The 27,446-nt window shown below is 58.2% G+C and overlaps 1 protein-coding gene across 7 annotated transcripts in view; it reads left to right on the top strand.

Annotated features, from left to right (window-relative positions):
• Positions 1-27,446, top strand: part of CAMK2B (calcium/calmodulin dependent protein kinase II beta) — a 147,740-nt gene that overhangs the window by 45,889 nt on the left and 74,405 nt on the right. For all 7 annotated transcript variants that reach the window (XM_074940232.1, XM_074940228.1, XM_074940231.1 and 4 more), the window contains exons 3-5: positions 15,676-15,735; positions 19,791-19,845; positions 24,578-24,643. In XM_074940232.1, coding sequence (XP_074796333.1) covers positions 15,676-15,735; positions 19,791-19,845; positions 24,578-24,643 — 181 coding nt within the window. The remainder of the gene's footprint in view (positions 1-15,675; positions 15,736-19,790; positions 19,846-24,577; positions 24,644-27,446) is intronic.

Genomic DNA, 27,446 nt, shown 5'->3' with positions numbered 1-27,446 from the left:
GGGCTGGCACACTAGGGGTTCTCCCTGGAAACCGTGGGGAGCTGCGAGCACACAGGCCTGTGAGTCCACAACAACTTGGGAAGAGCGGAGTGATGGTCTGTCACCGTCTCCTGAAGAAGGACATTGTAACCCTGTGCAGAAAGAGAGGGTTGAGCATTGGAAAGTTCACCAAGGCACAGTTCATCGTGCAGCTGGAGGAGGATGACCGCTCTAAGGGACAGATTCCTGACCCCAAATGGGGCTATAGCAGGATCAGGGAGCAGCTGGAGTGGTAGCCAGGCATCCCCAAGACTCCTGTCCCTGACCAGACGAGGGTCTTCACGATCGGGTTCCCCATCCGGGGATCGGAGATGGACGGGATTGGAGCTGAGTCCGAGAGAGCAAGAGGACTGTGAGAGACAGCGAGAGCCCGAGAAAGAGCTGCAGAAGCAGCAGCAGCATGAACTGGCGGTGGGGGAGCGGAGAGGCCTAGGGAACCTCCCCGGGGTGAGTGGGGATAGACCCCGGGGGGCCAGTTCCGCAGGGAACCTCGAGACTAAATTGCTGCCCCTGGTTAAGGAGGGGGGGGATGTGGATGCCCACCTCACTGCCTTTGAGCAGGCTGGAGATTTGAACCAGGGGGACCCTGCGGAAAAGCCCCGGTGTCTAGCTCCCTTGCTGGGTCCCAAGGCCATAGACTCTGTCGGCCAGATGGGTGGGGAGGTGGACAGGCTCCCACTCCTGACCCCAACCTATATGTCTGTGTGGAGTTTCCTGGGGCCAGGCCCCTCGGACCCCCAGTGGGAGCGGAAGGTGATGGTCAATGGGGAGACATTCCTGGGGTGGCGAGATCCTGGGACAGAGAGAACTGTTGTCAGGCCCTGGGTGGTGCAGCCTCAGAGGTTGAGGGGCTGTGTGAGCTGGGTGAGGGTCCCAGGGACGAAGCCCCTCGCCCTGCCTATGGCCCAGATCCCTGTGCAGACCCAGGAGGGGTGGGGCTGGCTGGTCTTTGGGGTGCTCCAGGATACCAGCTGCGAGACCCTGTTGTGGGGCAACTGTGTCTCTTTGGGACAGGATCCAGGCCCTGCTCCTGTAACGGCCAAGGGTTTGAATTTGAATCCAGGGAACCAATCGGTGGAGAGGGAAACGGTCAGTGAAAATGCAGATGACCTGGCTGGCAGCAGGGAGGAGCCGCTAGGCTCAGGCTACCTGCCTGCCTGTAAGCAGACCCCTGGGGCTGGGTGGGACAGAGAGATGCTCCCTGCGCCCTTGCACTCCGGAGAGGGGGCTCACGCTGGCTCTGATGCAGTGAGGAAAGCAGCGAGCTCGCTGCCTACCCCCACTGGCACAGCAAGGGCAGCGCTGAGCACAGGGGGAGCTGAGACCCCAGCTGAGTGGGGGGAGACACAGGCAGGGGAGGGGATCTGTGGGGAGTGGCAAGGTGCTTGGTAAGGAAAGTTTGGATGAGCCTAGGCAGCCTTGTGATCTGATGGCTTTGTCCAGTCAGCAGGGTGGGAAGGCGAGGAGAGTGGAAGATGAGTGTCCCTGGACCTTACCTGTTAGCTGGGTGGAGAATTGGGACAGTGAAGGAAACGTGCCTGTGCCTGTCAGAGGTATTGACTTGCCTGTGGAGGGAGCTACCCTGATCTCCAAGCAGTTGTCTGTGACCAGCCTTGTGTGCTGGGACAAGGGGAATGAGATCCCAAGCTGTGTGTCTGGTAAAGGAGAAAGTGTGTCCGGCTCTTCTTGGTCTGTGGAGCAGACAGAAGGGGCCTTGCAGCCTGTGATGGTTGAGCGTTGTGCAGTTGTCTCAGAGCTGGTTCTGGATTCAGCTAAAGCCCAGGAAGGGAATGGTCCTAAGTTTGTGTCTGCTCAGGAGAATGGCCCTGTAACTAGGTCGCATCCAGTTAGTGTCTATGTAAAATCCCAGAGACCAGACAATTCTGGTGCTTGTATTTTGCCTGTTGCTCGTGTGTGGTTGGGAAAGGGTGTCGCAACTCTGTCTAATCAGGGTGAGATCCTAGCCAGGGCACAAGGAGAGCGTGAAGGTGATGTGATTGTGTTACCTATGGAGGGTGTGGAAACCTGTAGCAAGAAGGAAAAGATTCCTGAACTTGTGTGTGGCAAAGGGAAGGAGAAGGCTTCTGACCATTTATCTAGGAAGTCTGTCAGTTTGCCTGAAAGGGGATTGTGTAGGAATCCACCGGACGGGCCATAGGTAATTCTGGATGTAAGGGAGACCCAGAAAGAGTCTGTTGTTGCTCAGGAACGTGTTCCTCTAGAGCAAGCCCTAGGTAAAGAGGGTAAGAGCAGAATTTCTGGGAGGGGTGAATTGTTGCATAGAAAAGCCCTAGGGAAAGGAATCCTCATGGAGTCTTTGCAAGCAGTTTACTGCAACTGAAGGGTTTGAAAGTGATTTAATCAAGAAAGTTTCAGTTCCTAACAGCCAGAAATTTTCTGTTGTGAATGGATCCACTGACTGTCCTGTTGAAAGACCCAGTGTGGATAGCTTTGAGAAGGTCTCAGATGGAGTGAAAGCTGTTAAGAAACTTAAACAGTCCTATAACCAAGTGGCTGTGTTTGGCCAGCTTGTTGGGGAGAAGACCCAATCCAAGTTTGACCCCCTGGGGTTTTGGGGTGGCCAAAGGGCGGGCCGCAGAAACCTTCCCACATGCGGCCTGCGAGTGCTATCGACCACCCCCGACCTAAGGGAGGGCGTGAAACTGGAAGGGCCTGGTGTAACTCCTACCAAGGAATGGCAGAGACGCTGGGGCATCCATGGGAACGTTGGTGGCTTCGAACTTCCCCAGGTCACCGCCTAAAGTGACCCCGCTCAGTTCGATCTCGAAGGGGGGAGAGATGTGACGAAGTGGGACTGTTCTTAATGGTTCCTCCGAATATTGTGGGGGTGCCTCAATTTCCCTTATGCAGTTCTTAAGTATCTAGGTGGTGGGGTAAGGGTGTATGATCACTGCAGAGCCCTAGAGGGCAGGTGTGTGCAGGGGTCTGGACACAGAGAATGGCCGACACCCTGTTTCCTGGCAACTGATGGCCTGGACCCTTCCCCCCTGCAAGGTGAGAGCTAAAGGGTTGGAGAACAAAGGAATCAGGTGACCTCCTGGCCTGGGAAAGGAACAAAGCCCAGAGGAGGGGGGGCTGGAGGGAGTTTCAGTTTGGAGGCTGGCTAGGACATGGAGTGAAGTGCAGACGTGGTTGTCTGGCTCACTGCCCTCCAAAATGGACCTAGCTGAGGGGTCCTGTTCTCTGCACCTGCAAGCTCTGTTTTAGACCATGTTCCTGTCGTCTAATAAACCTCTGTTTTACTGGCTGGCTGAGAGTCCCGTCTGACTGCGGAGTTGGGGTGCAGGACCCTCTGGCTTCCCCAGGAGCCCCGCCTGAGCGGTCTCGCTGTGGGAAGCACACGGAGGGGCAGAGGATGCTGAATGCTCCGAGGTCAGACCCAGGAAGGTGGAAGCCGTGTGAGCTGTTTGCCCTGCGGACAGGCTGCTCACCGGAAGGCGACTGCCCCAGAGTCCTGACTGGCTTCATAGGGAGCAGTTCCAGAGCATCGCCCGGGCACTCCGTGACAGGGGCTGGTTACACTCCTGCCATGCCTTGGATGTTTGCTTTGGATCCCTACAGCTTCCTGTCTCTGGCTTGGAGCCAGCTCTCCTGTTTCATGTGGGGCTGTCAGCCGGGAATGGCGTTGAAATGGGCTGAAACTGACGCTGGGCTTCCCAGGGCCATGACCACAAAGTGTCCCGATGGGACTGGAGGAATCACAAAAGGGATAGGCTGGCCTGGATAGGAGCCACCCAAGTCAGGCTTCTCTCCCTGTCCAGGGGGATGTGCAGTCACGGTGCCCCAGTTGCTCTGACTGCTAATATTTGGTTTAAGCTCTTCCTTTTCCTGCTCCGGGCCATTGCTGCTCCTTCTGCCATCATCTGAGTCGGCGTAATTCCCTCCTTTAATTTCCATGGCTACCTTGGAGGTATTTACAGACAGAGACCGTGTCCCCCGCACCGCCTCTCTTTAGACTACAGAAATGCAGCTCACTTCTCTGCCCCTGGCAGGGTTTAGCTTCCGTTCCTTTACCAAGTTTTTAAACGCCTTTAAAATGGGTTTGAATATGCCCAGCGAGCGGCTGGGAGTTTGGATGAGCAGAAGCGCACGGTCGCCCTGCTCAAGGCAGCCTGAACGTGCCGTTCTTCGCTCAGATGGCTCCAGATGTGACCCGCTACGGCGTCGCTAGGTGCAGGGGGCGGGCGGAGAGCGCTTCTGTGATCATCACAGAACTACAGCGAGGAAAACCCCAGTTCCCGCTCCCCGGGGTCAGGGCAGGGATCTGCCCTACAGCTCACGTTCAGTTTTGTCCAGCCGAGTTTACCTTCCCCAGCTCTTCCCTCCACGACTCAATCCCACAGCCCCACGCAGGACTGTCCCAGCTCTTCAGCCGTTTCTAATGTCACCCCATTCCTCCACATTATACACTTGGGTGCTGCCCAAAGTAATCCATCCGCCCCGTTTCTGCTAACACCCTCCCCATGTTGTGTCCCCTGATGGAACTGCCCAGTAGAACTGAACAGGGATGAAACCTAAGGAAGCTGTTCTTAAAAGCTACCCAAGGTGACAGCGAGCAGGGCCCTTTCTATAGGGCATTTGTATTCAGGGATGTAATTTTCTAGTTAATCCTATAAAATGGTCCCAAACCCTATAGACGATGTTCCGTTCTACGGGGCTGTTTCTGCAGGTTCCGAACTCCTGGAATGATTTCTCATAAGTCGGTCCCTGCATCCCCCTGGATGGACAGACTGTTTGTCTGTCTGTCACACTTATATACTCCCCACTACCACAGTATTGTAGGGTTTGTCCACGCTGTCTTCGAGCCCATGGGAGCGAGACTCCTAGCCCGGGGTGGGAAACATGGGCTAATGGGGCCCACATTAGCACTCTAAAAAAAAGTCTGTAGACGGCCTTTTGGAGTTGTGGATCGAGCTGTGAAGCCGAAGGAGGAGGGTGGATTTCAGAGCCTGCAATACCGACAATCAATAATAATGTCAAGAGATGCTAGATTCCAAGACCAAAAGAGACCATTGCAATCTAATCCGACCCCCCGGATAGCACAGGCCAGAGAACGGCCCACATAATTCCCAGCTCAGATCTGTTAGCAGAAGAGCTGGACGTGCGTTATAAACTGCCAGGGACGGAGAATCTCTCCCACCCTGGGTAAATTGTTCTCATGGTGGATTGCCCTGAGTGTTAAGAATTTCACCTTATTTCTCTGAATGGGGAGAGCAGAATTCTGTCAGTTTCATTTATGTCTGTATGCAGCAGCTTTCCTTCCTGTGGGGCCGTTACAGCTGGGGCAGGGGGGGTGATGGACATGCTCTGTGGTGGGGGGGGGCGCGTTACAGCTGGGGCTGGGGGGGTAGGGCAATGGGCACACTCTGTATGGGGGGCAGGGCCGTTACAGCTGGGGCTGGGTGGGTGGGGCGATGGGCACACTCTGTAAGGGGGAGGTGGGGCTGTTACAGCTGGGGCTGAGGGGACAGTGGACACGCTGTGTATGGCGGGGGCAGGGCCATTACAGCTGGGGCTGGGGGGGCAATGGACACGCTCTGTGGGGGCGGGCGCATCGATTTTATGTAGTTCTCTCTGCTTTCTTTGCATGTTCCTTTCCCCTTGCTGCTGCATCCCGTTGCCATCTGTTCTCAGCTGTCCTCCTCCCCAGTCAGTGTTCGGGGGCGGATCATCCTCCCTGCTCACCCGTCCATCCCACTCCTTTTGGGCTGGTTCCCCATAGCCACGGGCGGTGACTTCCCTCTCCCTGCTCTCTCAGAGAGCATCACGGCCAGAATTTGGCCGTGAGAGTGGCTCAAACAGCCCTGCTGGAGTCTGGTGCTGCAGTGGGAGGTGGGTCCCCAGGGCCCTTTCGGAGGTTTGCTTGGGCCTCGATCAGGAGAGAGGACCCAGGTTGGGGTTCAGGTGCAGCCGGGAGCCCAACACCCCTGTTCTGTTGGGTGGGGAGGGTTCTGAGCTCTTGCCCAACTGCTCATCCGCAGCCAAGTTGCAAGTTGCACCTCTTTCTCTGTGGAGAAAGAGGTGGTTAGGGACTGTTTAGAAAAGCTGGACGTGCACAAGTCCATGGGGCCGGACGCGTTGCATCCGAGAGTGCTAAAGGAATTGGCGGCTGTGATTGCAGAGCCATTGGCCATTATCTTTGAAAACTCGTGGCAAACGGGGGAAGTCCCGGATGACTGGAAAAAGGCTAATGTAGTGCCCATCTTTTAAAAAGGGAAGAAGGAGGATCCTGGGAACTACAGGCCAGTCAGCCTCACCTCAGTCCCCGGAAAAATCATGGAGCAGGTCCTCAAGGAATCAATCCTGAAGCACTTACATGAGAGAAAAGTGATCAGGAACAGTCAGCATGGATTCACCAAGGGAAGGTCATGCCTGACTAATCTAATCGCCTTCTATGATGAGATTACTGGTTCTATGCATGAAGGGAAAGCAGTGGATGTATTGTTTCTTGACTTTAGCAAAGCTTTTGACACGGTCTCCCACAGTATTCTTGTCAGCAAGTTAAAGAAATATGGGCTGGATGAATGCACTATAAGGTGGGTAGAAAGTTGGCTAGATTGTCGGGCTCAACGGGTAGTGATCAATGGCTCCATGTCTAGTTGGCAGCCGGTGTCAAGTGGAGTGCCCCAAGGGTCGGTCGTGGGGCCGGTTTTGTTCAATATCTTCATAAATGATCTGGAGGATGGTGTGGATTGCACTCTCAGCAAATTTGCAGATGATACTAAACTAGGAGGAATGGTAGATATGCTGGAGGGCAGGGATAGGATACAGAGGGACCTAGGCAAATTGGAGGATTGGACCAAAAGAAATCTGATGAGGTTCAATAAGGATAAGTGCAGGGTCCTGCACTTAGGACGGAAGAACCCAATGCACCGCTACAGACTAGGGACCGAATGGCTAGGCAGCAGTTCTGCGGAAAAGGACCTAGGGGTGACAGTGGACGAGAAGCTGGATATAAGTCAGCAGTGTGCCCTTGTTGCCAAGAAGGCCAATGGCATTTTGGGATTTATAAGTAGGGGCATAGCGAGCAGATCGAGGGACGTGATCGTTCCCCTCTATTCGACATTGGTGAGGCCTCATCTGGAGTACTGTGTCCAGTTTTGGGCCCCACACTACAAGAAGGATGTGGATAAATTGGAGAGAGTCCAGCGAAGGGCAACAAAAATGATTAGGGGTCTGGAACACATGACGTATGAGGAGAGGCTGAGGGAACTGGGATTGTTTAGTCTGCAGAAGAGAAGAATGAGGGGGGATTTGATAGCTGCTTTCAACTACCTGAGAGGTGGTTCCAAAGAGGATGGTTCTAGACTAATCTCAGTGGTAGAAGAGGACAGGACAAGGAGCAATGGTCTCAAGTTGTAGTGGGGGAGGTGTAGGTTGGATATTAGGAAAAAAATTTTCACTAGGAGGGTGGTGAAACACTGGAATGTGTTACCTAGGGAGGTGGTAGAATCTCCTTCCTTAGAAGTTTTTAAGGTCAGGCTTGACAAAGCCCTGGCTGGGATGATTTAATTGGGGATTGGTCCTGCTTTAAGCAGGGAGTTGGACTAGATGACCTCCTGAGGTCCCTTCCAACCCTGATATTCTATGATTCTATGATTCTATGATGGAGTCAGTTTCAATGTCCTCTTTTCCCCTGCATCCTCTGCCATCTCCCCATCACCCTGTGGGTTCGGCCACTCTGACAAGGGCCTGCTTTTCCTCTGCTCACCACGGAGCATGCAGGCCTCATGAGCGTTTCTGCCCAGCCCTGACCACTGGGCATTCAGGCAACTTGGGTGCAGCCGAATACCAGCTCCAAAATGCAGCGGGCACCCAGCTCCCGCCCCGCCCCCCGCCCTAAGCCACAGATGGCTCAGTGCATCTGCCCCAGCCTTCCAAAACTTGGCCAAGGTATGTAGAAAGGGCCCTCTCTCTGCTTCTCAGGCTGGCAGAGCTCAGCACCCCAGAGCACCGGGGTAGGGGGTGGGGGCTGGATGTCCCAGCTGTAGGCTGAGCAGATAGCAAGTGTGAAAAATCGGGACTGGGGGTGGAGGGCAATAGGCTCCTATATAAGCAAAAGCCCCAAATATCGGGATTGTCCCTATAAAATCGGGACATCTGGTCACCCTACCCCACTGGGCTGCCAGTGTGGAGAGCTCGGCTCCCTTGTGCTTCAAAGCCCTCTTCTCATCCAAGTGCCCAACCCTTTGAAAACTCCTGCCCTGGCCCCATTCCCTCTGAGCAGCAACCCCTTTGGGGCACCCCCGTAGCCTTTATATAGGTGCAAAGAGGAAGAGAAACCCCAGCAGCAGCACTATGGTGCCACAAGGGGAAGGGGCAGAGATCTGGGGGGCTCCCAATGGACTGGCACATGGACGGCCAGGAGCGCGGCCCGGATCTTCCCTGCACGCAGTCAACGTGGTAGGGCTCTCCCTGTGTCCTGCCCAGCCACTCGAGTGTATTTGGCAGTGAAGCTGGGTTGCTTTGGAGCGGTTAGAGATTTCCTGTCCCTGTGGGTCTCCTGTAATCCTGCGTGCAGCTGCCTCAGAGCACTTGCCAATCAGGGGATCCCCTCCGTGTCCCCGAGACGAGAAAGGGGCCGTTGTTCAGGGTGGTGCACATGGGCAGGTGTCTCCTCTGCCTCAGGGAGCGCTCTGCCCCGAGTAACTGATGGAGCGGGGCCGGAGGGGGGTCCCCGAGCAGCAGAGATCCAGTTTCCCTGCAAGTGTCGCTGATGACAAGCCACAGCAGCTGCGGCAGGGAGGGCAGGCGGCAGCTGGGGCTGCGCGCAGGCAAGAAGGCGTCTGCAGTGTCCCACGGCCTCTCCGACAGACCCATGCCCAGTTGGATTGCTGAGCCTTCCTGGGTGCGCACCATGCCCCTGCCAGGCACTGGAGGGATGAGGAGTGCCCAGTGTGGCTGTCCTAGATATAAAGGGAAGGGTAACCACCTTTCTGAATACAGTGCTATAAAATCCCTCCTGGCCAGAGGCAAAGTCCTTTCACCTGTAAAGGGTTAAGAAGCTAAGGTAACCCCGCTGGCACCTGACCCAAAAATGACCAATGAGGGGACAAGATACTTTCAAATCTGGAGCTGGGGGGAAGGCTTTTGTCTGTCTGTGTGATACCTTTGCCGGGAACAGATCAAGGATGCAAGCCCTCCAACTCCTGTAAAGTTAGTAAGTAATCTAGCTATATGCGTTAGGTTTTCTTTGTTTTGGCTTGTGAAATTCGCTGTGCTGGAGGAAATGTATATTCCTGTTTTTGTGTCTTTGTGTAACTTAAGGTTTTGCCTCGAGGGATTCTCTGTGTTTTGAATCTGATTACCCTGTAAGATTATCTTCCATTCTGATCTTGCAGAGTTGTTCTCTTATCTTTTTTTGTTCTTCTAATAAAGTTCTGTTTTTTAAGAATCTGACTGGGTTTTTTTGGTCTTAAAAATCCAAGGCTGGTTTGTGCTCATCTTGTTTATTCTCAAGCCTCCACAAGAAAGGGGGTGTAAGGGCTTGGGGGGATATTTTGGGGGAAGACGTCTCCAAGTGGGCTCTTCCCGGATTCTTTGTTAAATCCCTTGGTGGTGGCAGCGTACCAAGGTTTAACCGAAGCTGGTAGAAATAAGCTTAGGGGGGCTTTCATGTGGGTCCCCACATCGGTGCTGGAGGCGCTGACTGTGGGACCCTTGCAGTGCTCTGAAGTCGGAGTTTTAATTCTGTTGCGCCCCGTGCTGTGCGGCGTTGCTGCGAGCTGCTGCGCTCCACCCCAGAGGTGGTTCCATCTCAGCAGGGCGAAGTGCTCTGGGCTCCTTGGGCATGCTGTAGCAGTGTTTATAAACCCAGCCACTGCATGGCCCAGCCTTGCCGTTTGCAGCCTGCTGTGGCCAAGCCACCAGGAGGGACTGAAGACGGGGAGGGTCCTGCTCCTTCTAGTCTTGGAGCCAGCAGCGTTCACAGTGGGGACCTTTACCCCAGGGGCTTCCAGAGAGAGCCAGCCATATCTCCTCCAGACCCCCTGCCCGGTGTGGCGCAGCTGGGCAAGAGGAGCGGGCCACGGCTGTGTGACGGAGGGAGGCTGCTGGCGGTGAGTGTCTCAGTGCTGAGCCGCTCCCTCCCATTCCGTCTCTCTGATCTCTCCCCCTCCCTTCTCTCTCCCGCCCACCACCCCGGCTCTCCTCGTGGGGGGCGTGGCACAGCTGCCATCTGCCCTCGCGGCTCCTGCTGGGGTGGCAGAGCAGCTGGTGCAGACAGGGGAAGCATGGAGGAGGAGAGTGATAGCAGCAGGATCCGTCTGGCCGTGCAGTCCCGGCATCAGGTTTCCAGCTGACCCCGGGGACGGAGGGAAAGTGCCTTGGGTCCTTGCAGCCCCAGCATACCCACTGAAGGGGCTACGTCCACGCTCAGTGCTGCAGAGGGGGTGAAGGGCCTGGGGGAGAGGGCCGTTGCTTGCTGGGCCGTGAGCAGGATGTCAGGGGGGCAGTCCTGGCAGAGGTGAAAAAACCCATCTTGTCTTTGCCCTGCTGCTTTGGGGGTCCATATGTGCCATGGCATGTCATTGGCAAATCTCTATGGGGCTCAGAATGACTAGCAACCGTGCTGTGGGTCAGCAATAGAGAGGGACCATGCCTTGGTCCTGCCCCACAGCTCGACTGGTGCCCCCTCCATCCTTCATTCCTGCTATCCTGGACTCTGCCCCTGCCCACCCCACTCCTGATGCTCCTCAGTGCCAGCCTGCATCCACCCATCCTGGGTTCATCTGGGCACAGACTGCTGACTGCACCAGGGCCCCGGCGTTCATTTCATTTCTGACCTGGAGAGGGTTTTGCTCGAGCCCACGAGGGGTTAAAGATCAAATGCATGAACCCACTATCCCCGGAGCTCCCCTTTGGTTCCCTGGGTTATAATTTCGCTGGGCACTGAGCCGTAGGGCTCCCCCAGCCTTTTGCTCTCTTTCTCTCTCTCTGAATTTCTGGGTCAGGGAACAGAGAAATGGATCTTGCTCTCCGTGACCGTCGGTGGTGGCGTGTGCTGGGACTTCATAGAATCATAGAAGATCAGGGTTGGAAGGGACCTCAGGAGGTCATCTAGTCCAACCCCCGGCTCAAAGCAGGACCAATCCCCAACTAAATCATCCCAGCCAGGGCTTGTCAAGCCTGACCTTAAAAACCTCTGAGGATGGAGATTCCACCACCTCCCTAGGGAACCCATTCCACTGCTTCACCACCCTCCTAGTGAAATAGTGTTTCCTAATATCCAACCTAGACCTCCCCCACTGCAACTTGAGACCATTCCTCCTTGTCCTGTCATCTGCTACCACTGAGAACAGTCTAGATCCATCCTCTTTGGAACCCCCTTTCAGGTAGTTGAAGTCTGCTATCAAATCCCCCCCTCACTCTTCTCTTCCGCAGACTAAACAATCCCAGTTCCCTCAGCTCTCCTCATACGTCATGTGTTCCAGTCCCCTAATCATTTTTGTTGCCCTCCACTGGACGCTTTCCAATTTTTCCACATCCTTCTTGTAGTGTGGGGCCCAAAACTGGACACAGGACTCCAGATGAGGCCTCACCAATGTCGAATAGAGGGGACCTATCACGTCCCTCGATCTGCTGTCAATGCTCCTACTTATACATCCCAAAATGCCATTGGCCTTCTTGGCAACAAGGGCACGCTGTCGACTCCTAAGTAAGTCACACAGGTGACTTGGGACACCTAACAGGGGCAGTTGGGGACGAAATCATACTAAGGCTGGGGAAGGATTGCCTGGCCTGACCTGGCCGACAGTGAGTTATAAAGAGTCACTCAGGATGGCCCGGGTGTGTGTGGAAGCAGATAGGGGACGGGGCTGCGCGGGGACTGGGACCACACCTCTGTCACGCTTGTTATAGGAGTCACTGCACCAGCAGCTCTCTGACTCGGGAAGGGCTATTTACATTAGCAGAGGCAGCAGCTCTGTGCCCTGGAGCGGTGTTGTTCTTTCCCTCCTTCGTTGCTCAGGATCCTCGGGGATGAAGGCAGGACGGACGCTGAACAAGAGCTCGGTGCTGAGAACCCTGGACAGTAGCCCGCAGAGACCAGCCCTGCTTTGCCCCTGTGATGAAGCGGGACTGTTCTTAACGTTTCCTCTGAATACTGTAGGGGTGCCTCAGTTTCCCCTGTGCATTTCTTAAGTCTCTAAGTGGTGGGATAAGGGGGTGTAATTGTTGGAGAGCAAAGGGCCAGGGTACATAAATGGCCGACACTCTGTCTCCTGGCAACTGATGGCCTGGGCCCTTCCCCTCTGCAAGGTGAGAGCTAAAGGGTTGGAGAACAAAGGAATCCGGTGACCTCCAGGCCTGGGAAAGGGACAAAGCCCAGAGGAGGAGGGGGTGGAGAGTGAGTGAGTTTGGGGCTGGCTGGAGACATGGAGTGAAGGGCAGATGGGGTTGTCTGCCTCACTGCCCCCCAAAATGGACCTGGCTGAGGGGTCCTCTTCTCTGCACCTACAAGCTTTTTCTAGACCGTGTTCCTGTCGTCTAATAAACCTCTGTTTTACTGGCTGGCTGAGAGTCACGTCTGACTGCGGAGTTGAGGGACAGGACCCTCTGGCTTCCCCAGGACCCTGCCTGGGTGGACTCGCTGTGGGAAGCGCACGGAGGGGCAGAGGATGCTGAATGCTCCGAGGTCAGACCCAGGAAGGTGGAAGTCGTGTGAGCTTTTTGCCCTGGGGACAGTCTGCTCAGAGAGAGGAGACTTCCCCAGAGTCCTGCCTGGCTTCGTAGGGAGCAGTTCCAGAGCATCGCCCAGGGACTCTGTGACAGTCACCATTAATGATTCTAACTCTGGATATTGTTACCCTATCCCTCTTTGAATCTTTGTCCCAGTGATATCTTGTGGCAGAGAGTTCCACAGTCCACCTATGCATTGTGTGAAAAAGCTTTTCTTTGCAACAGTTTTGGGTTTCCACCCATTAATGTCATTGACTGTCCCTTTGTCCTTGTGTTCTGAGATAGGGAGAACAGATGCCCCCGATCACCCTCCTCTCGACCAGACTAGACTTTATATGCTTTTATTCTGGCCCCTCTTATTCGCCTCCTCTGTCTTTCCAACCTCTCTTCAGAGGAGAGCTTTTCCAGCCCTTGATCATTTTCATTCATTCTCTGAAGCCTGGTTTAATTCGGCAAACCCTTTCTGAGAGGGGATGCCCCGTCCTGCACATGGGAGGCCGCCCCGTTGATTTCTAACCTCCCTTGCCTAGACACAGCCTGGTGCACCTTCAGGGGTGGCGTCCACTGAGATAAACACTGTGGCATGTATTGCATTGATTCCACGTTGAGCTCAAGTGGCTCAGGGAGCCCTGCGTCCCCCCCATCACATAGGGGGACAGGATTCCCCCGGCACGCTTCCCTCCGTGTCTTTGTTTGTCAGCCACATGCTTTGCTGCATAAACCTCCATCCAGCCGAGTTTCCACGGACGCCACGGGTCAGGGGATCCGGGTGTTTCCCCTTGCAAGCCCCTCTCCCACCCTCTTCTCGGTCCCTCACCCCGAGGCAGCTTTTCCCGCCCACACCATTGTTCTCGCTCTTCTGCATTGGACCCTTTCCAGTTTCTCAGCATCCTTTTGGAAGCGTGGAGCCCGGAGCTGGAGACCGCGTTCCAGCACCGGTCTTACTGACGCGCTGCAGGGTGGTAGTTCGACTCCTACGCCTTAGTCCCCTGTTTCTATCGCTGACGATCGCCTTAAGCTCTTAGCAACAGTGCTGCCCTGGGAGCTCGTGTTTAGTTGTTTGTCTACCCTGACCCCCAAGACCTTGTCAGAGACGCTGCTTTCTAGAATACAGCCCCCCCGCCCCCATCCAGCAAACGTGACCTGCATTCTTTGTTCCTTGATGGATGGCCCTGCATTACAACGCACGTTGGTCGAGTCTAGCTTTCGAAGCTCTGTAGAACTGACTTTTGCCCTCATTTTTTACCCCCCGTTCCCCCAGTTTTTGTGTCATCTGTCAAATTGACCAGCAACAAGGCTATATTTTAAAGATATTGAACAGTGTTGGGCCCCTCTAGAAATACCCCTGTGGGATGGTGATCCCCTCTTCACAGGCTCTTTGGGAGATCTATCAGCTAGCCAGTTTGTATTCTCACATGGTGAATTGATTGCATACGTTTTTAAAATCAGAATGTCTTGCAGTGCTAGGGGCAAGGAGGGCATTAACCGTTGAGGTGCGAGTTCACACACAAGGTGACGACAAAACCCTAACGCTACCCCATAGAGATGGCAATAAGAACATCACAGTACCTAGCCTTTCGTTTACAAACGGTGCCATTGTTTCTGGGTCCACCACAATTTCGCACCTGGACTCCTAGTCAGACAACTCCATAGGACCCTTGCCGTGTGTCAGCACTAATACGGGGAGCAGCTGCTGCCGGTTTACAGAGATCACGCTTCCGCCTTTTTTCCTGCTGCCCGGATGCAATTAACGAGGCCAACGTTGCGTCGGGCACTTTGCTTCCTGCACTTGAAGCCACTCTCCCTCCCTCCCGACAGAGTGATCCTCTGGGGGCATAGAATCATAGACTATCAGGGTTGGAAGCGACCTCAGGAGGTCATCTGGTCCAACCCCCTGCTCAAAGCAGGACCAATCCCCAATTTTTGCCCCAGATCCCTAAATGGCCCCCTCAAGGATTGAGCTCACAACCCTGGGTTTAGCAGGCCAATGCTCAAACCACTGAGCTATCCCTCCCCCCAGAGTGAAGGCCGGCTGGCCATGCTGGGGGAAACCTCCCTGGCGGGTCCAGGTTACTGGGGAGATGTGGGAAGGCTTGAACTGACTGAGAATTTTGGGGGTGTCTAAGGGTGAGTCTGGGGTGATGTGGCCCCACATCTCGGTGGTATAGGAGGCCCAGCTGGGTGGCAGAGGTGGTAAGGGAATCAAGGTGGTCTGTAGGGAGATCTCCGATGTTTGGGGCATGTTAGCTGAACAGACACTCTCCAGTGGTTGGATGCTGATGTTAGGAAAATTCAAACCAGAAACAGAGACAACTTCTGAAGTGGGGGGCGAGTAGCCACCGCAACCGATTCTCAAGGGGCAGGATGGGGCGGACTCTCCGCCACACCGGCTCTTCGCAGCGAGAGCGGATGTCTTTCTAAACGCCACGTGCTTGCGAGGGGTTACTCTGGCTAGCGTCAATCCCCTGGCAGGGGAGAACAAATCCCAACACGGCAGGACTCGCTGGCGGAGGTTCTCTGGCTTGTGCGATGCAGGAGGTCAGACTAGATGGTCACGATGGGCCCTCTGGCCTTGAAATCCATCCGTCCATGACCCTGGGCCCGCCTGAAAGCCCTCTCCCACGTGAGCTCCCTGGCGGCCTTGGGAGGAGAAGAGGGGGCTTTTGCAGAGTGCACTGCTGATGTAGCTTGGCTTCTGATACCCTTTCTCCCTTCCCCGCCAATCTGCTTGCTGTATTAAAGCCCATACCGTTTGGCCCGGTCCCGCTCTCAGGACAGGAGCCTTGGGCTCTGGTTGGGGTGCTTGGTGGCCCTTGATAAGCGGGATAGGTGATGTGTGCCCCTCTTTGCCCCCAGCCCGCGAGGGCTTGCTGAGCATGTGGAATGGCTGCGTCAGGCGATGCCGTTAATGGGGCTTGTTCTCTGTTCCGCCTCCAGATCATCAGAAGTTGGAGCGCGAAGCCCGGATTTGCCGTCTCCTGAAGCATTCCAACATCGGTGAGTGCCTGCCGCGAGGAGAGGGTGGGGAGTGCTTGCCGCGGGGCGGGGGAGGGTGACAACCCCCCTAAGAGGGCCAGAGGAGGGGATGGAGGAAGGATGCCTCTCCCCGGGATTTTGGTTGACCCAAAACAACCTGAATTTGACCCAATTTTGCTCATGGTACTGGCACGCCCAAAAATGCATCTTCCGGTGAATGTACTGTTCGCCCCAAAAATGTCACCCAGCTCTAGCCAGATGGGGTAGAAGTAGCAGGCAGTGCAGACATGTCCTTGGGACGCTGGGGGAGTGTGGGGGGGATGTCTCTCATTCCCAGAATGCCACTGTGCATGTCGCTCACCACCCTGCCCTCTCCAAAGGCCCAGCCTAGCCGCGGTTTCAGACCTGCTGCCCCAGCCGCCGGCCTCAGCCATTCGGGATCCTCCCCGTCTACCAGAGCTCAGCTGGAGCGTCGCGTGCCTGGGACCCTGGCCAGAGCTCGCCTGGGCACCCTGGGGAGTCCTCACCCCAGCCACACTCGCACCCAGTGCAGAGAGAGGGGCCACTGAGCCCATGCAAATGGCAGGAGCCCTTTGGCCGCCCCTCTGGCTCAGGGCCTGGGTTTTAGAGCTTCAGCAGAGGTGGAGGTATGCAGGTGGCTGGTCTGGTGGAGTGCGCTGAGACCAGAGGAAGCACGCGGGAGCCGTCCGGCGTCAGGAGAAAGATCTTGCAGGCTGCACGAGTGCTTGCTGCATGCCAGTTTCTTGCTCGTTTAAAGACATCAGCTCAAATGCAGGGAAATTGCTGACGGGGACGCAACCGAGGCTGACCCCGAACAGCCAGGCTGCCTCCTGCCGCACACCGTCCCCATGCCTCCGCCCTGCACGGGGCGTGATCCGGGCTCCCCGGGGAGCCATTGCAGCCTGGGGGTGCAGACCCAGGGCCCGGCCCGGCGCTGCATTGCTCATGGCCAAGTTAATAGCCCTATGGAAGAAGGCCACAAGCCCACGCCTGCCCTCAGCTGCTGCTGACAAGGGGGTGATTAAAACAGGAGGTTTTAATCAGCAGAGCACTGGGCAGGTCTTTCCTCCCATGCAAGTGGCCAATTCAAACTTCACCCCCCCCCACTCCCCCCCAGCACCAGCGCGCTCTGGTGATGCCAATTATTTGCATCAGTTCTTGTTCTTTTTTTTTTTTTTTTTAGTTTTCCTCTGGTCCCCCCCCTTTTGAAGTACACCAGTTGCTATGGCAACCGTGTCGTCACGGCCACCTTCTAGGTGGAGATGGCCACAAGTGCAGGAGAAAATCAGTGTATATAATGGGCTACAACTGACCCTGGGAGACGTGGGAACGCGAATGGTGGGCACGGGGGGGTGGGGGGGTGAGACAGACACACACAAGCTCAGCTAAGGGTACACCACAAATGTTTGTGTCCTGGAACAAATGTTTGGGGTGCGTCTGGACTGGCCTTCACCACGACTTTAAGGCTGGAAGGGACCATCGCGATCCTCTAGTCGAATCTCCTGCACAGAACCTCGCCCACCCACCCCTGTAACCGACCCCGAACCTCTGGCTCACTGATGTTCTCAGCTCAGGGTTTCAAGTGACAGAGTCCGCCATTTCCACTAGTTTAACCCTGCAAGGGGCCTGTGCCCCATGCTGCAGAGGAAGGCGATTCCCCCCCACAGGGTCTCTCTGCCAGTCTGAACTGGAGGAAATTCCTTCCCCACCCCAAATCTGGCGATCAGTTAGACCCTGAGCACGCGGGCAGGACCCACCAGCCAGACACCTGGGAAAGAATTCACTGGAGTAACTCAGAGCCCTCCCCATCCAGTGTCCCGTCTCCAGCCATTGTGTTAATCGCCCTGAGTTAGCTGGTTATCTCAAGTCAGTAAAAACCATCAGCATCGACAAACACCTCGGGGCAAAGAGACGCAATAATAGGGTCCCTTGTTCCTTACGAAGCCCTCAACACCAGCCTGTGTACAATAGGCCCCTTCAGGGCTGGTGGCGTCTTTCGCTCCCTTAAGAGCCACGTGAGGGCCTAGGAAGTTAGGGCATCCCCACATGTGAGTGGCAGCACCAAGCCGAAGCACTATTCATTGTATTTTTGGCAGCTGGAATAGCCCTAGATCCAGATCTGCCTTTCTCACTAGGGACCCTTTCCACTCGTCTGCAGAACCTTTGCCATGTTGCAGTTATTGCAAAAACCATTCCCACCCCACCTGACCCTCAGTTAACCACATTCTAACATGAAATAGCCCTGAGGCTGGACAAGTTGAAAATACAAGAAAGGGCTCCAAGTAGCCAAAACATCTTCCCTCAGGCCGGAGTCACTTCCCTTCCCTCCAGAGGAATCGGATTGCTTTTGTTTGGCAGTGGAAGAGTCCCGCTTCTTCCGTGGCCCCGAGCTCTTTGTTAAACCCCTCCTGGTCCAATGGCATCACAAAGGGGCCGGGGAAAGGGCCCCGTTGAAGTCACTGATCAGGAAAGCTGATTTCGGAGCGCTCCAGCCTCTGCAAGGAGGTATCTGAGCTCCTCTTCAGCCAGCTCTGGAGAGCCCCCGCAGTGCCAGTTACGGGCTCTCACCACTGCCAAGCCCACCGCGTCACTGCGTTTGCTGGCTTTCGCACACGCTGCTCGTGTTTCTAACCAGATGCTTCCCCCATTTGTTCCTTTCCCTGGTTTCTCCTGGTTCCGTCTCCCCCGGATCTCATCGAGAGCCTGATTCTGGGCTTAGATTTTTAGGCGCTGAATCGAATTGGGATCTGAATCGCACAGGCCTGGGGCTTCAATGGCAGGAAAAGTGGTTTGCAAAGAAACCGACAAGTTGCCAGTGGAAACGGATTGTCTGGAATGAGCCTCTCCCTGGGCGTCTGTACTCCGGCGCCAGCTGCATCTGTTCTGTTTCTTTTCCCCGGCCCCCTTTTTGCCATCGCTGCCCCAGTCCCCGCTCAGCCTCTCTCCCCGAGCTCGCCCTGCTCCTGTGTGTACGGTTAGTTTTGGTTCTCAGTCCAGTTCCTAAAGGGATGGGCCTGTCCACACTACCCCAGCAATGGGGCACTAGCCTGCACCCCATCTTTGGGAAGCGTGGCTGCCTGCACCCCGTCCATCCGGCAGCCCTGACCGCAGAGATGAGCTCGGCAAGGCTGCGTGGTGGAACCATAAGGAAGCTGCAGCTAGTTCAATGTGGCTGCTTTGCTTCTTGAGCAGGTCATGGGCAGAGGTTGTAGAAGACCCCCGTGCTCTGAGATGGGCACTGGCTGCTGCTTGGCTTCTGGGGGGAGCTGCTGGGGTCTCTGGTGGGGCATTTGCCTGGGGGATGTCTCTGGAGTGCCACTGTAGGTAGGATCAGTGGAGGCGTTGGAGGCTGGGGAAGGACCTCACTCCACCAGAGCCTGGATTTGCTAAGCTTTCGGGCCCATGGCAAAGCACATCTTCTCTTGGGCTGTGGCTCGGGCTGGAGCTGGTACCGAGGGCGGTGATCCACCTAGGCCGCCTGCCCCTGGCAGATAGATCCTTTGTCCTCTATGTACCATAATGCACCACATGCCCTGGCGCTGAGATCTGCCATCGATACTGAATTGCCAGCCTCGGGGCCCCAGGTCTTGGTAACGCCCAGATCTGGGCTTGATGGAGAACCATCCCTGGAGAAGATATTGGCAATGCCCTCTTTGCCCTTGGGGCAGGGAATGGGGGTCAATGATGGCTGGGCAGGCTAGAGGCTGAAATCCCCTCTCCACGCCAGGGCAGTTCTGCCATTATGGCAGGGGGTAGCACTCTCCGAGCTGAGCTCCAGCCTCGGGACTGTCCCTCCATCCCCGTGCCCCAGAACTCAGATTCCCCAGGACTGCCCAAGCATCACCACGGATTCCTGGGCCCGGCTGCTAGTGCCTGATTCCGGAGGGGAGTCCTGGCAGCTCTGCGAGCCTCTGGAAACGTGTCTCGTGGGAGGCATCATCCCACGACCGAGCGAGAGGCCGGTCCCCAGGGCTCCATCCGGGCACCTGTTCCTAGAGCAAGGCAACAGCTGACGCTTCCCTGGGGCCTGATGTCTCCTCTGTGCTCCATTGTAGTGCGTCTCCACGACAGCATCTCCGAAGAGGGCTTCCACTACCTCATCTTTGATCTGTAAGTACCTAAAGCGCTCCCTGGGGGTGGGGGGTTCTGGGGCACGCGGCTCTGAATTCGCCGGCAGAACCGGCCGTAGCGTCGTCCATTTGCTGTAACAGGGAATTCAGGACAGCCGTGTCTGGCTGTGTTTTTCCAAGGGTTTGAATTCAGCTCTAGCATAGCTGCACTGCAGCAGCTGTCAGGGCGGGGACTGGTGTGAGGGTGAGATGGGGGTGGGGGCCGGCTAAGGCATAGGGTGGAAGGGGCTGGGGAGCTTTTGCCCCGCTGGGCAGGAAGGAGACTCCCGTCTCTCCCCCCAAGGAGGTTTGTCTTTCTCTCTGCTTCTCCTCCTGGGCGGGGGAGGGAAGTTACTGTTCCGATTTACATTGTTGGAGCTCCTACTCCTGGACCAGGACCCCGTCGGGCTAGGCTTGGTCTTAGGAGCTTCCAAGTCTAAGACCAGGGACAGCGGGTGGATACAGGCAGATGGGAGAGGACATGGAAGCGAAAAGGAAGGCTGCGATTTTGTCACGGAGGTCGCGGTAGTCACGGAATCCGTGACTTCCAAAGATCTTCGTGACTTCAGCCCCGACAGCTGGGAGCTCCAGGGTCCCACTGCCTCCCGCAGCAGCAGGGAGCTGTGAGGTACCCCACAGCTCCCAGCCATCTCGGGCAGGGGGGTACCCTGCAGCTCCCGGCCTCTGCGGGGGACCCTGGCAGCTTCCGGGGCACTGCCGCAGAACAGGGGGAGCCCGGTAGCTTCCAGGCCACCGCTGCAGGACAGGGGGACCCCGGCAGCTTCCGGGCCACTGCTGCAGGACAGAGGGACCCCGGCAGCTCCCCATGCTGCGGGGAGTGGGGCAGGGGGATTCCCACAGCTCTCCGCCGCTGGGGAGGGGGCAGGGGGACCCTGCAGCTCCCCTCCGCTGATGGGGGCAGGGGGACCCTGGAGCTCTGAGTCCCCACGGGTGGTGGGGGGCCCCAGAGCTCCCAGCCACCCCGCAGCTGCCCAGTCCTTTCCCATGTTATCATGGATATTTTTAGTAAAAATCAAGGACAGGGCTTCCGTGAATTTTCCGTGACCTGCCCCCGACTTTTACTGAAAATATCCATGGCAAACCTTGGCCTTAGCGATGCGACAGCATTGGTCAGCCGGGCAGGCGGGGTCTCCCACACTGGGGACACATTCGCCGGGAGGCCGACCGAAATCGAGTTTTAAGGAGGGGTCAGAAGGTGGACAAGGAGGTGGCTCTGGGGCTGTTTCAGGGGAGCGTCTCCCAGGTGGGAGGGGCAGCTGGAGAGACGTGTGTGTGAAATGTAACAAGGGGGCTGGCATGACTGGCAGGGCAGAGGCAGGACCGGCGAACGACACAGGAGAGGCAGGGTGGGGAGAGGCTGGGCAGGGCCTTGAAAGTAGCTTGTCTGATGCACGGGAGAAAAGGCTCCTCGGCCTGGCCCCCGGCAGGAAGGGCGAGTGGAGCCTAGCCAGGTGACCATGCTTCTTTGTATTGCAGTCGTGCCCACGGGTGCCAGTCAGGATCGGACACAGGAGTCTCTATCCGGAGCAGCCCTGGCCCCTGGTTTCTCGGAGGAGACCGGGGCTGAGGCCAGGCGTGGCGCATGGGCTTAACTGCCTCTCCCAGCGCTGGTGCCAAGGCAGGTGACCAGCACGAGGCGGTTAGGCCAGGCCCCTTGGCTCCGGGGAGCCCTGGGGCCCGGGGCTTTGTGCTGGGATGGCGTGGCGCATCTGGGGGGTGGCGGAGACCCGGTGCGCTGTGCTCAGCTGCCTCTCGCCTCGTTCCAGATATAGCAGCTGGTGAGCTCATCGCACGGTGCCTCTGACAGCGCCAGGGAAGCAGCAGGTTATATTTAGCTCTCCTCTGAGTCACGGCAGCTCCAGGTTCCCTGTGCTGGACTCGCACAGACCTTGGCGTGTCCCCAGCCTGCAGCGGGAGGGGAATCAAGAGACACGGGTTTGCCCCGGGGCACTGGGGGCTGAGCTCCCCCCAGTCACCTGCTCCCCCCGCGCCGCAGGGCCAGGGCATGAACTCTTCACCTCCACTGCCAGCCAGGGGTTGGAGGACGGTGAAACGGGAGGGCTGGGGAGGGCTTGCCCTGAGCTAAGGAGGGGGGGAACGGCGCTCTCCCCCCAGTACTGCGTCCCCTGCTAATACCCAGTCAGCACCGTGTCACCGCTCAGCAGGAACAGAGCTCGCTCCTCCTCCCAGCCTTGGCCAGGCCTGGGGTAGCCGGGAACTACCTCCACAGCCAGCGCCCTGCCCCGCCCCCCACAGCGCCCCCTGCTGGGAGAGGCCGGGGCTGGAGTAGCTGCGAGCTCCCCCCAGAGCCAGCGCCCTGCCCCCCCCCCACAGCACCCCCTGCTGGGAGAGGCTGGAGTAGCTAGGAGCTCCCCCCACTGCCAGCGCCCTGCCCTGCTCCCCGCAGCGCCCCCTGCTGGGAGAGGCCAGGCCTGGAGTAGCTGGGAACTCCCCCCACAGCCAGAACTGCTGCCCTGCCCCCCACAGCGCCCCCTGCTGGGAGAGGCCGGGGCTGGAATAGCTGGGAGCTCCCCCCAGAGCCAGCGCCCTGCCCCGCCCCCCCCCACAGCACCCCCTGCTGGGAGACTCCGGGGCTGGAGTAGCCGGGAGCTCCTCCTCCCAGCCACTACCTCTGCCCTACCCCCACAGCGCCCCCTACTGGGAGACACCAGGCCTGGAGTAGCTGGGAACTCCCCCCGCAGCCAGAACTGCTGCCCTGCCCCCCACAGCGCCCCCTGCTGGGAGACTCCGGGGCTGGAGTAGCCGGGAGCTCCTCCTCCCAGCCAGTACCTCTGCCCTGCCCCCACAGCGCCCCCTGCTGGGAGAGGCCGGGGCTGGAGTAGCCGGGAGCTCCCCCCAGAGCCAGCGCTGCTGCCCTGCCCCCCACAGCACCCCCTGATGGGAGACGCCAGGCCTGGAGTAGCTGGGAGCTCCCCCCAGAGCCAGCGCCCTGCCCCGCCCCCCCCCACAGCACCCCCTGCTGGGAGACTCTGGGGCTGGAGTAGTCGGGAGCTCCTCCCAGAGCCAGCGCTGCTGCCCTGCTCCCCACAGCGCCCCCTGCTGGAAGAGGCCAGGCCTGGAGTAGCTGGGAACTCCCCCCCGCAGCCAGAACTTCTGCCCTGCCCCCCACAGCGCCCCCTGCTGGGAGACGCCGGGGCTGGAGTAGCCGGGAGCTCCTCCTCCCAGCCACTACCTCTGCCCTACCCCCACAGCGCCCCCTACTGGGAGACGCCAGAACTGTCCCTGTGATCACACTCTTGTGTTGATTTTTGCCATCCGTTCCATTCAGGAGCGTCGGCTCTTTCAGCCCCTCCTGGCCTGCCATGGCTGTGGACTGAATTTGTGTTGGCTTCCACTGGGCTTTGATTATGAGACAGACCAAAGTGCCCACAAGCCCCGCTGGTGTCGCCGTCGGCGGGCAGGTGCCTGTCCTCCCCGGGAACCCAGCCTGCAAGCTGCCCTGCCCCTCCTCCTGTCCGCACAAGGCCCGTGGAAAGTCACACCACAAGAGGGAGGGGGAGACGCACCTGGGGGACGTCGGGGTGCAGACGGATGCCTGCGGTTCTGTGATGCGGAGACGTGGGGAGAGATGGCGGAGAAACATGGAGTTGTCTCCCTTCCTGCCACGTGGGAGTTGAGCGCCCTCATGCTGGGGCTGGCAATCAGCTGGGGGAGGCGGGCGGCCAGCTGCCACGTGGGCAGAGTGGAGACAGCCAGCATAGGCAGGCAGCAGCAGAGTGCCAGGAAAAGCAGGGCTTGGTGATCGGAGAGGAGCGAAAAGGGATGGGGGGAGTCCAGTGTTCCTTGAAGTGAGGGTGTCCTGGCACTGGGACCTCAGCCAGCCAGAGGGGACTTGAGCCGTGGCAGAGACTGGGGTGGCATGGGGCTCCGTGGGCATCACCAGAGGGGACTTGACTCCTCTTAGCTGCAAGGAGCTTGCTTTGATCAGGCTCCACCCCCACTGGCCAGCCCCTGCCCTGTGGCCCCCACACCTGGCATGCCCCTGGTCCAGGCTGATTATTCTCTCTATAAACACCCCCGGGTAGGGGGAGAGTCAGGGAGCTACAGGCCAACGGGACTGGACTCGGTGACCCAGGATTCCGTTGCTGCCTGACATCCTATGGCCGTGTCCCTCAGGGAAGGAGCAAGGCTGGCCTCGGCCCGCTGTCACTGACTCGCTGGGCTGGGCACAGCCTGGCAGCAGGGTCCCTGCATAGGATGGACAATGGAGGAGGCCCAGGCCCTGTCTGCTCTCCCCTGCCCTCTGCCAGGGGCGCAGGGCACAGAGGGGCAGGAAGTGGCAGTGCTCCCTTCTCCATCCTGCGTGCCCCCCACTTGGCACCGGATACCCTTCGCGTCCCTGGGCTTCAAGTGGCCCGCACCGAGGGGCTTCCCAGTCGGCGTCGGGGCTGGGGAGCGTGGCGGCTGCAGAAGCGCTGCTGTCGGGAATGCCGGGGCTCCGGGCGCGTGTGCCGTGCAGCCCGCCCTCTTTGCCTTGGTCGTGCTGGTGAGCCGGGGGTGTGCTCTCTGGGAAAGCAGAGGGTGCAGCTCACGGGGGCCTGGCTGCCAGCTGCGGGCGGAGCTGTGGCCTGCTCTGGTTCTCCAGTGCCGGGCTGGTGCCATTCAGCAGGTGCCCCGCGACGGGTTTGGGTGGGAGCCGGGCACTGGGGCCTGGGCACTGGGAGGGTGAACTCTGCCTCTCTGTGTTTCAGGGTCACTGGTGGGGAGCTCTTCGAAGACATCGTGGCCCGGGAATATTACAGTGAGGCCGATGCCAGGTGAGTGGCAACTCCCCACCCCCCACATCCCCTCCGCCCTCCTCCCCGTCAACATTAACCCATTCATGACCTGGGCAGGGGGGGGGGGAACCCCAGAGGTATCGCCAGGTGATAGCCAAGTGCCTATGCCTTTGGCACCATTGTGCCATGTGTCCTGCTGGTCACATCCAGGGCTGGGTCCCTCTCCTGCGGTTCAGTTCCAGGGGCCCCTCAGCCGGCCTGGGCCTGAAAACAAATGCCTACCCCATGCTCCCTGAGGACGAGGAGGAGAGTGGCAGCAACTCTCCCTCCAGGGCCCAGCTGGCTTCTGGGGCGCAGCCAGAGAGGCAGAGGGGTGGTGGGACCCGGGGGGTTCGTGCTTTCCCCTCTGGGTTGTCAGTGGGACCAGTCTGGTCTTAGCCTGGTCCCTTAGGGAGCACTCGCGAAGCCACCACCCAGCAGGGCACGGTTGCCAGCCATGCACCGCGGGCCAGGGCTGCTGGAGGGCGGGGCGGAGGTGCGTTGGCACAGCAGCGGGGGGGACGGGGGGGACATTCTGGATCAGAACCGAGGGGCTTTGCCTGGGGAAGAGGGCTCAGGACCGGACGAACTACCGAGAGGCTCTGGCAGAGCTGTGGGGCAGGGCCAGGAGCGGGGCGGGATGTAGGGGCGCTCAGAGTGGGCAGGGGAGCACTGAGCTGCAGGACCGGAGTAGGGGTCTGTCCCAGAGAGGGAAGGGGGCAGCATCCCTCCCTCTGGCCCCAGCCTGGCCGTCGGGCCCCGGCAACTGGGAGGCCACTGACCCTCCCACGAGCAGCTGGAGTCTGTGGGGCTTGTCTCAGCCATCGGGGAGCAGTGGGCACAGAGCAGCCAGCTGGTAGAGAGCGCGGGAGACTGGGAACAAACTGCAGGGACAGGGTGCGTCTGAGGGCAGCCGGCAGGGTTTGGGGGGCATTGCTGACAGGGGCCTGACCTGGTGACCTGATGACTGGTCACGCGTGGGCTCGTCCAGTGATGTGCCCGTTCCTGGTCCCGTCTGACTGGAGCACGCTGGCCCCCTCCCGCCGTGTGCTGGGCCCCCAGCATCTCGCTGTTTGCTGCTTGTCGTCTCTCCAGCCCCCTTGTGAACTGGCGGGGAGGGGGGGGCCCCTGGGCCAGGCAGGCACCGGGACTGTGCCAGAGGAGGTCAGACGCCCGTCACGCTTCTCGGGCTCAGACGGGTTCCCAGCCCCAGGGACCTGGCCAAGCTGGGCTCTAGCTAATGACCTCACACGCCGCCCCGTCTAGGCTCTGCTGGGGAGACCCAGGCGCCTGGCCCCTCTTCATGCAGTTTCATTGCCGTTCCGGGCGTCTGATGCTTTCCCCAGGGTGGGGGGTAGCCTAGGGTAGCGGGTGGGCATCAGATCAGGATTGAGGGGCCATGGCAGAGTTATAAGTGTGGGGAGCCCAGGGCTGGGATAGCAGGGGGCTGTGGGTCAGGATTGAGGGGCAGCGGCCGAACTCTGTGTTGGGAGAAACCAGGGCTGGGCTAATGGGGTGGGGGCTGGTGGCAGGTCCCTCTCCGTGCAGCTCCCGTTTCCCCCTTCCTGGGCTGTCAGTGGTGGGAGCCCCCTGCCAGGGCAGCCCGTGTGGGGCAGCCTGTTACGGAGTCCCCGGGTGATGCTCTGGAACTGCTCCCCATGAAGCCAGGCAGGACTCTGGGGAAGTCTCCTCTCTGGGAGCAGCCTGTCTGCAGGACACACAGCTCCCCCAGCTCCACCTTCCTGGGTCTGACCTCGGAGCATTCAGCCTCCTCTGCCCCTCCGTGCGCTTCCCACAGCGAGTCCGCCCTGGCAGGCTCCTGGGGAAGCCAGAGGGTCCTGCCCCCCAACTCCGCAGTCAGACGGGACTCTCAGCCAGCCAGTAAAACAGAAGGTTTATTAGACGACAGGAATATGGTCTAACACAGAGCTTGTAGGTGCAGAGAACAGGACCCCTCAGCTGGATCCATTTTGGGGGGCTGTGAGCCAGACAACCCCGTCTGCCCTTCACTCCATGTCCCAGCCAGCCCCAAACTGAAACTCCCTCCACCCCCTCCTCCTCTGGCTTTCCCCTTTCCCGGGCCAGGAGGCCACCTGATTCCTTTGTTTTCCAACCCTTTAGCTCTCACCTTGCAGGGGGGAAGGGCCCAGGCCATCAGTTGCCAGGAAACAGGGTGTCGGCCATTCTCTGTGTCCAGACCCCTGCACACACCTGCCCTCTAGGGCTCTGCAATGATCATACACCCTTATCCCACCACCTAGATACTTAAGAACTGCCTAGGGGAAACTGAGGCACCCCCACACTATTCAGAGGAAACATTAAGAACAGTCCCACTTCGTCACATCTCTCCCCCCTTCGAGATCGAACTGAGCGGGGTCACTTTAGCCAGTGACCTGGGGAAGTTCGAAGCCACCAACGTTCCCATGGATGCCCCAGCATCTCTCCCTTTCCTTGGTAGGAGTTACACCAGGCCCTTCCAGTTTCACGCCCCCCCCCCTTAGGTCGGGGTGATCGATAGCACTTGCAGGCCGCATGTGGGAAGCTTTATGCGGCCCGTACCCTTTGGCCAACCCGAAACCCCAGGGGGTCAAACTGGGATTGGGTCTTCTCCCCAACAAGCTGGCCAAACACAGCCACTTGGTTATAGGACTGTTTAACTTTCTTGACAGCTTTCACTTCATCTGAGACCTTCTCAAAGCTATCCACACTGGATCCTTCAACAGGAAAGTCAGTGGATCCATTCACAACCGAAAATTTCTGGCTGTTAGGAACTGAAACTTTCTTGATTAAATCACTTTCACAC

Source organism: Natator depressus, chromosome 26, assembly GCF_965152275.1.
Source record: "Natator depressus isolate rNatDep1 chromosome 26, rNatDep2.hap1, whole genome shotgun sequence".
Taxonomy (NCBI): domain Eukaryota; kingdom Metazoa; phylum Chordata; order Testudines; family Cheloniidae; genus Natator; species Natator depressus.
Note: the sequence above shows the minus strand (reverse complement) of the source record. Positions and strands in the feature narration are given on the sequence as shown.